The following is an 8,769-nucleotide window of genomic DNA, read 5'->3' on the forward strand; positions in this document are numbered from 1 at the left end:
AACAAAATCCATGTTAAACTGAAGAGATGAAATACGTTAAAGATATTAAACATTTGTAAACACAGAGCATCATCTTTGAAGTTGTTTGTTTCTAACACATTTTACTCAGTAAAAATGTAACTGTGTCACATTCAGGTCTGAAACGTGAAGTGGCGTCTGGGCAGAGGATATTACGTGTGTGTCAGTTTTCACACATCGGTCCCGGCTGTCAGCCGTCCTGAGCGGCGCTCCAACAATAACGCCACCGCCGGCGTGTTGACAGTCCTGTTGGCTTTTTCTCCCTTGTGGCTTTGATTGCTTTGACAGCAGAGATAAATGATGATGTTCTTTCTTTTTGACTCAAACTGCCTCAGAAAAACTACAATAATATCTTTTTAGCAAAATATTGTTGGAGTTCGGTCTTTTTTTTAATGATATTGACTGTGAATAAGTCTATGCAATAATTAAAATATATTGTGAATGCTTTATTTAAATAACGTCTTTATGAGTGGCTATGGGTTTTCTCACATAAAAGTTGTTTTGTGATCACAGAAATCTGTTTAAGTTTGCCAAATTTATGGAAACATAAACTAAACCATCCATCATTTCTGCAGATTTACATTTCAGGATGATGGTTTTGTCAATCTGACCCATCAAACTCAGTGGGCGGGATTAGCGGGAAACCCTGACGTCTGATTGGCTGCTTCAAACAGAAATTAAAGACATTTTCTCAGTTTGCTGTGACTCCGAGGTCAATATTGTCACTGAAAGTGCAGAATAACTTTTTTCAAAGATCATATGTAGACAAAATAAGCAACATTTTCAATTAAAAAAAACCTTTTTGCTGTTAAATTATTGACTAATTAGACATATGAGCTCAACTACAAATATATTTATTATTTTTAAACGGTTATTCAGGTTATTATGTGGAGCAAAGAGTTATTCTAGCCACTGATCATTCATGGAAGGTCTTTAGAAATGTGGACTGTGAACGCTAACATTAGCATTAGCTACATTTAGCATTGAGATTCTACTTTAGACTTGAATAGCTTTGCTGACATGCTAACTCCTTTTAGCACAACTTAAACACAACAGTAGTTTTTCCAGGATCCAATCAGATTGTTTGGAAATGAACCCCCACAGAGCCGAGAGAAGCAACTTTGTTATCCATCACTGTTGTTAGCGGATGTCACTTGTGCGTCAGATTTACAGGCGTACCAGAAACACATCACAAAGGTTCCAACTTGTTACTTTTGTATCTAAAATAGGAAAATATTGACTAATTGCAATAAAATCTAATCAAAATTCGTCCAATTATTTAAAAAAAACATTTTTTATTTGAACAAACTAAATGTTTGGGTTGTCTGTACTTTTTTTAATGTTAATTATTTGCTTTTCCATAATCTTAGAATAATTTAAGTCTGAACACTGAAGTTCACACTGAATTTATGTAAAACATTTTTATCTAGAAAGAAATAAAAAGGTGTAAAATATATGGTCAATATTTTAGACGACCATATAAAGTTTTAAAACTAAATTTGTATTTCAATACTTTTCCATGTATTTCCAAACTGCAGCCACCCTGAAGCAATCAGTTTGGACTGAGTAAGTGTATTTATGAGTTTAATGTAAATTGATATATTGATAGATTGATTGAGCTGCAGACAGTCGGTGTATTGATCGCTGGTAGAGAAACTTCACATTTATCCACTTGTGTAGCAGCTTTAATTAGGTTAGTCATGCTCTGCTGTGCGAGGCCGTTTACGGCCCTCATGGGGCCCAGCATTAACAGCCCCACTCTCCACACTGGCTAATTTGTTTTCATTACAATCAGTGGAAAACACTGTCAAAGCTAATCTTCTGTGTCCAGCACACAGCCGCGCTGTCTGATGACCCCGGGATTTTCTCTGCTGTGGGTGGCCGCGCGGAGCCGCGCCTAAATATTCATCCCGAAACGTGACAAAGTCATCGGAAAGAGATCTGACGCAGCGTTTACTCCGGCCGGACGCACTGTACCCAGGAGAGGTCCAGGCTTTCCTCAGCAGACTCCTGCAAATCAGCCAGATTTGTGTCTGCAGTCGGAGCTCTTAGCTTTCCGCTGAAAGTCCTGAGTTAGTGCGTCTTACCGGACTTCCTGACTCATTCCTGCTGCTGGGATATTTAGGTTGGATCAGTGTCAGCTTCCAGCGCTCAGGAAGGCAAAGTGTGGGCTGTGAGGTTCCGTCAATCTGTTTGCAGTATGAAAAGAGCAAATGTATGACAACAACATGTCAGGTGTGATTATTTATCTAGTTAATGTCAGTACACATGTGGAATATTCCCTAAAGATGTTTCCAGAGGTTACAAATGTACACTGACAATAAGGGAGCCTCACTGCAGGGTTTCACAGAAAGCATAGATAAGGAAGAGCAGTGGGAAAAAGTATATTTTTATATGGAGCATGTTTGTGTTTTGTTTTAGTCCATTTTAATCCAACTCCGGTTCGTTTGAGGAGATGTGAATGAGTAATCAAACTCTGACGGGATTAAAAGAGCGAACTCTGATCCTACAAGCCTCTGTCTCTGTTTGGCTGAAGTGAACTCTGCTGCACTTTGAATGTGAACGCCAACCGGACCGGAGACCGCTCCAAAAGCAGGAAGTGGACTACAGCGCAGGGCAACTACATACTTTCTGAGGTGAATGCAAACATGTGCTTCCCCCCCCCCATGACATAAACTTGCACAACTCCTCTTTCATTAAACTATCAATAATAATAAATGTACATATATGTGAATAAATAGCTGATTACAGGGCAATTAAACAAAAAACAGGGCAATATTTCATCATTTAATATGTTTGAGCCAAAGAGCCTCATCTGTTAGCCTGTGTCTGCAGGTCTGAGGCTTTTTGTTAGCATGTTTTCTATCATTCTTCTAGCTTGACAGGAAACCTGATCCAAACTGGCAACCCACATTAATAAAACGGTGAAATAATATTGACCACAAAACACTGTATTTATGAAAGATATCAAAGTTTTTCCTACACAATCCTAACAAACGTTTTTAATGTTGAAAAAATAAACGGTTTTTCAACATTAACCGATATTTATTAATTATTTATTAATCTATTTGTATGATTTGTTCTTTAAATGGCCATTTATATTATTTTTCGGTTTCAGGAAATGACTGAGGGATGAAGAGACTGATGTCTGGTTCTTTAGGTTCTTTAGGTTCTTTAGGTTCTGCGGTTCCTCTCCTGATCCATTCTGTCTGATATCAAACAACCCACTGAATATTGATACACATATTTTTAAAATGCTCCTGTTAAACGTCACTGTGGTTGTTTAGCCTGTTTCTTCCCACTAACGTGTATTTTTGCCAGAGGTTTTACTTTAAGGACGATGTTTTATCGGGTGGACAATTTAAAAGACGCGGGTTGATAGCAGCTCACCGTGGCTGCATAGCAACCGTCTCTAAGCAACCGTGACGGGGGGCGGGGCATCCTATTCAGGTACCAAAACCTCCTCAGCTTTCCTGCAGCTCACCTTTCGAAAGACGATTGCTTCCTGGGTCCTCCGACCTGAACAAGCTTCTTCTTTACCAGCGAAGTGTGAAGTTCAGAAGTTTACATACCCTGGCAGAAAAAGACAAACCCAATGACTTCAATCAGGTTTAAATGCTGTAATTACTAAGTTTTGTTCTGTGACATGAACAAACTAATATTTACCTCAGAAATTGTATATCTTTGTTATATTTTTCACCTAGCTGGCCCGATGAAGCAGGTAGATTATAGTGGATTATAATCTATAAACAAAACATAATAAGTCATGGCTAATGTTGCAGGAGATTCTCAAAACACAAAACGTTTGGTTTCAGCTAAACTCCTCAAACTTTCCATGAACCGTTAGACACAAGATATCTACTGAAACATGCTAACGTGATTAGCTGGTGATCTGCTTGTTCACTAAGCTAGCTAGAGCTAATAAACTGTAGCTAACGCCATTTTCAGGAGGTAACACAGGTAACAAATAACACTGAAACATTTCTGCTGATAAAAGTAAAAACGCGAATTAATGGAGAAAAACTATTTATAATAAGAACTACATGGTGCCTTTAAAAAGCTAACAAAAACAAACTGAAAATATAGATTACAACTTTCTTTGTTTTAACTGACAGCCATCTTGGTAGGCAGTTGCTATGGCAACAATAAACAAGCCACAACAATACTAGTACATTACAATTATTACTCATTTACAATTTTTGAGTCTTAAGCCTGATATTAAAAACGAGGTTTAATCAATCCGACTCAACTTTCAACAAGATTTAGAAATCAATAGTTATAGTTTTTATCTTTTACTTTGTCATGTTGTTTACATCTATTTATTATACATTTTCTTTCCCACTCTCTTTTTCCTCTGTACAAAAGAAAATAAATGTTTGACTAAACAAGCAAAATTAACTTCCCAAAGTATAGATATTGAAAAAAGTTCTCCAGATTATCATATATGGCAAGAATGTCAAACTCAAGGCCCGAGGGCCAAATCTGGCCCGCCATAGCTTTCTATGTGGCCCTCGAGACTCCAAATTACAGCAATAGGCCCCTCCAGTTTTTCACAAATAACCACAAAATTCACACAGAAATCAACAGATCCCCACATTTTTCTGAGTTTATCAACATTTTTTCTCAAAATTGACCAAAAACATTTTGGTTCAAGTGAGCGCTGTCTCAGCCTGACCTGATGTCAAGTTATAGTCCATGACCGATAGAGCGATTAATAAAAGGTCACATGTAACATAATTTATTAGAGCAAATATCGTAAAAATTCCTTACGAATATTTCTAAATTAGTGCCACGAAATCTGTGATGTTGATGGCAGAAAACCACAAAAACAATCCTGGATGGACTGATTAGTGTGAAAAGATGTTCAATATGATGTTATTTTAAGGAACACTTTTAACAATTGAATTGGTTTTTATCAATACGATCCGGCGCAACAGGAACTTTATGAACATTCAGATTTTGGCCCAAATGGAAATGAGTTTGATGCCCTGATATTTGATTAAAAACGACTGAATCCTGGACTATTTTGAATGTAAACAAGAATAAAGAGGAAGATATTTGGTGGTGGAATGATGTCACTCCACCAGCAAAGGAAGATTCTGTGATGTCACTGGCGATTCAGTCTGTGATGTCATCAACTGTAGGATTGTATGCAACACAATTCTGCATATTTTTCATTGCTTGCAATATCACTGACCAGTTCAGACGCAAAGCTCTTTCAGGTAGTTTACCAATCGAGGATTTTAGCGATTGTATTTAGGAGAAAATGTCTCATTATACGCCGAGATACCACAGTGGGATGATGGGACCCCACGCGAGAAGGGGAGGCCAGCAAAACCCCCAAGGCAGGTTCCCTCCTGCACACCCGAATGCCTTACACGGGGAAATCCACAGGCTGAGTTACCTTCTGGAAATGGAGAGAGCCGGGAGGTTTGAAGACAACCAGAAACTGTCCCACCTGGAGGCCGAGCTGGAAGAGACCAAACTCCAGTTAAAAAAGCAAAAAGCTCTCAAAGAAACTTTTATCAACCAGGCCAAAGACGCAAAGAGGGAACTTGAGAGATTAGAGAAGTTCAGTGATCCAGCAGTCTGTAACGCTGCGGTCATTGCTTCCAAGGTTCACAACAACGTGAAGTACATGAAGAAGAAGAACTTGCAACAAGACTTGGAGGAGTTAAAGGTGGCCCACCTCCTCAGCCAGGAAGCATTTGTGGCTGAAATACAGGCTGAGAAGAAGAAAAGTCAGGGACTCCAAGAAGATCTGGACCAACTCCAGACTTCCCACGAGGAACTGCGCTCTGAGTATGAAGCAGCTGATGCTCTGCTGAGGCAGGAGGCCGAGACACAGAAGCTTTATGAAGCGAGGCTGAGTGAGGAACAACGACTGCTGGAGAACTTGAGAGCTGAGAAGGACGACATGTTTAAAGAAATGTCCCAAAAGATTTCATTCCTGCAAGATGGCGAAAAACTTTTGCAGGACGAATTAAATCTGATCAAACGTTCATATAATGAACTGACCTGCAAATATGAAAGCGAAGTTTCTTCACTAAAACAAGACTTGGAAAGATGTCGGCAGGAGGCGACAGATGAGAAAGACGCCAACATAGAAAGAACGAAGGAAAATATGCAGCTTATCAACAATCTGAGAGCTGAGAAGATGGAGCTCTTCCATAAAATGTCCAGAGAAATCACAGTTCTGCAAAAGAGAGAGAAGCAGATGATAAAACTGGACCAGTTTAACTTCTTCTACGAGGAGCTAAAATGTAAATATGAAAGAGGCATTATGGATATACAGCAGCACCGTGAAAAATACCAGAAGAAGATAAACCAGGAGGAAACTGCTCTTTCAAACAGAGAAAAGAAAGACAAGGTTATGCATGAAAGAAACAATTGTGAGCTGCAACAACAAGTTGAAAACCTTCAGCTGCAGATAAATCAGGAGCGAAAAGATCATCTGGAGAAATCAGAGGAGGACAAGGAGCATCTAGAGAACCTGAGAGCTGAGAAGGAGGAGCTCTATCAAAACATGTCCAGAGAAATCACAGTTCTGCAAAAGAGAGAGAAGCAGCTGATAAATGAACTGGATCAGGTTAACTTCTTCTACGAGGAGCTAAAATGTAAATATGAAAGAGACATTATGGATATCCAGCAGCAGGCTGAAACGTACCAGCAGGAGAGAAAAGCTCAGCTGGAGAAATCAGAGGAGGACATGGCGCGTCTAGACAATATGAGAGCTGAGTTTGCCGTCCTCCAAGATAAAACAACAACTGAGATTCAATTCCTTCAAGACAAGGAAAGGAGTGTCCAGGCTGAGTTGGAGAAGGTTAACAGTTTGTACCTGGAGTTAAACCGGCTGTATGAAACTGATGTCACTGCATTAAAACAGGAAGCAGCAAAATACCAGCAGGAGAAAAGTTGTACGATAAATGATTTGGACGGAGAAAGAGAGGATGTACTGCTGCCCGACACTCTAACAGCTGAGGAAGAAGATCTCCATCAAAAACACGTCCCAGTTTTCAAAGAGGAGAAAGACTCACAGAACCAAGTCAACCCGGTTAAAGTCTTCAGTCCAGAGGTTTCTTCGGAGGAGGAACTCTCAGGAAAAACCTTATCAAGTTGTTCCACGGATCCAGAATCCACAGGAGAGACTGAGATCGCTGGAGAAACCATCCTGGAGGATTTAAACAATCCAGATATTAAAACCCTGCAGGATGGTCAAAAGAAAAAATCAAAATTTTCAATTTGGAAAAAAGTCCAAAACATTCTGCGATTGAAAAAGCCAAAAAAAACCCCAAAATATTGAAGACGATCAAGAACATGTTTAATGTTCTTGATTTGGATATTTAGAGGAGAAAGACGTGAGAGGTCTGTGAACGGGGCGCCATGCCACGCTCCGTCAAGAGGAAATTTAAAAACCATGAAGTTTTTCCCCATCGACTAACTAGAAAATAGATCCCTTCCCGACCCGATTGGAAAAAACGTGGGCAGCACGGTGGTGCAGCGGTTAGCGCTGCATCTTCACAGAGACCATCTGTGTGGAGTTTGCATGGTCTCCCCGTGTTTGCGTGGGTTTTCTCCGGGTGCTCCGGTTTCCCCCCACATCTCCTAAAACATGTAGGTCAGGTCAGTTGGTCACTGTAAATTGCCCCCAAAACACTTTAAGGAACTCCAACCATGTCCAGTATTATTGTTAAACCTGTAAAATGAATTGAATTAGCCGAACGTTAGCCCTTTTCCCTTCGCTGGTTTAGTGGCAGACGGCTCAGTGCCGCAACTAGGCTCAGTATTTATAACAACGTATTGATTTAAGAATTAAAATTTCTTCTTTTAATAGTAATAATTTCTGTTTATTTTCACTGTACTTGTGCTTTTATGGTTTGTCCCTTAGTTTACCTTTTCTACTCACTTTTTATATTAAATTGCACTGAATTGTAGCTCGTTATTCTGTTTAAATCTGTATTTTAAAGAAGATTAGCAAAAGGATCATGCAGTGGCTTTTTTAGGGCGGCTGTGGCTCGGTGGTAGAGTGGTCGTCTTGTGACCAGAAGGTTGTAAGTTCGATTCCAGCTTCCTGAGCCACATGTTGAGCTGCCCCGGGGCGGGGCACTTAGCGGCAAGTTGCCCCCCGACCTGCATGTGGGTGTAAATGTGTGTGTGTGTGAATGTGACTGTAGTGTGAAGCGCTTTGAGTGGTCAACATGACTAGCAAGGCACGACACAAGTTCAGTCCATTCACCTTTTTTCTTTGATAAATCCTGTTTCTTTTTATACCAAACATAAAAAAGCTGATTTAACAGGTTTGGATTCTTCAGGTTCCAAGATGTTAAATTAAGATTAGAGTTAATCTGTACAAAGTATTAGATTATAATTGTTATCATAATTTAATACTCCGGACCATGAAGAAGCTCAAACTTGTTATATCTGGTTTGTTTGTTATAAGAAAAAAACAGGTTTTATCATAAATAAAAGTTACTGTGATCTTTCTGTTAGTCTTTATTTAGAAATACAGATTCAAGATAGTTTAACAAACTTAACAAAAAAGTGCAATTTAACATGAAAAACTGTAGAAAAGGTAAAAAGAAGAACAATCTATGAAAGTATGAAAACAGAGAACTTAATCAGAAATTATTTCCATCACAGGAAGAAATCAATTCTTAGATGAACATTTTGTAATAAATATAAAGCTTTTGTGTTGTTGAGCTTATGTGTTGTCTGCTTGTATAAAAGAGAAGAAAAAAGGGCAGGAAATGC

General features: G+C 39.2%; 1 protein-coding gene and 1 long non-coding RNA gene across 2 annotated transcripts; one reads left to right on the forward strand and one right to left on the reverse strand.

The window, feature by feature from the left end:
* Nucleotides 1-1,685: 1,685 nt before the first annotated feature.
* On the reverse strand, nucleotides 1,686-4,738 carry LOC114143746 (uncharacterized). The gene is made up of 4 exons (XR_003595306.1): nucleotides 3,685-4,738; nucleotides 3,503-3,591; nucleotides 2,106-2,207; nucleotides 1,686-2,028 (listed from the first exon to the last, which is right to left on the reverse strand). It is a non-coding gene; the product is annotated as an uncharacterized LOC114143746 (long non-coding RNA).
* A 22-nt stretch (nucleotides 4,739-4,760) lies between these two features.
* Nucleotides 4,761-8,018, forward strand: LOC114143745 (titin homolog). Its single transcript, XM_028016049.1, has one exon. It carries the CDS (start codon nucleotides 5,321-5,323, stop codon nucleotides 7,319-7,321), a length of 2,001 nt encoding a protein of 666 aa, XP_027871850.1. The 5' UTR covers nucleotides 4,761-5,320; the 3' UTR covers nucleotides 7,322-8,018.
* Nucleotides 8,019-8,769: the final 751 nt, after the last annotated feature.

This window comes from Xiphophorus couchianus, chromosome 4 (assembly GCF_001444195.1).
Source record: "Xiphophorus couchianus chromosome 4, X_couchianus-1.0, whole genome shotgun sequence".
Taxonomy (NCBI): domain Eukaryota; kingdom Metazoa; phylum Chordata; class Actinopteri; order Cyprinodontiformes; family Poeciliidae; genus Xiphophorus; species Xiphophorus couchianus.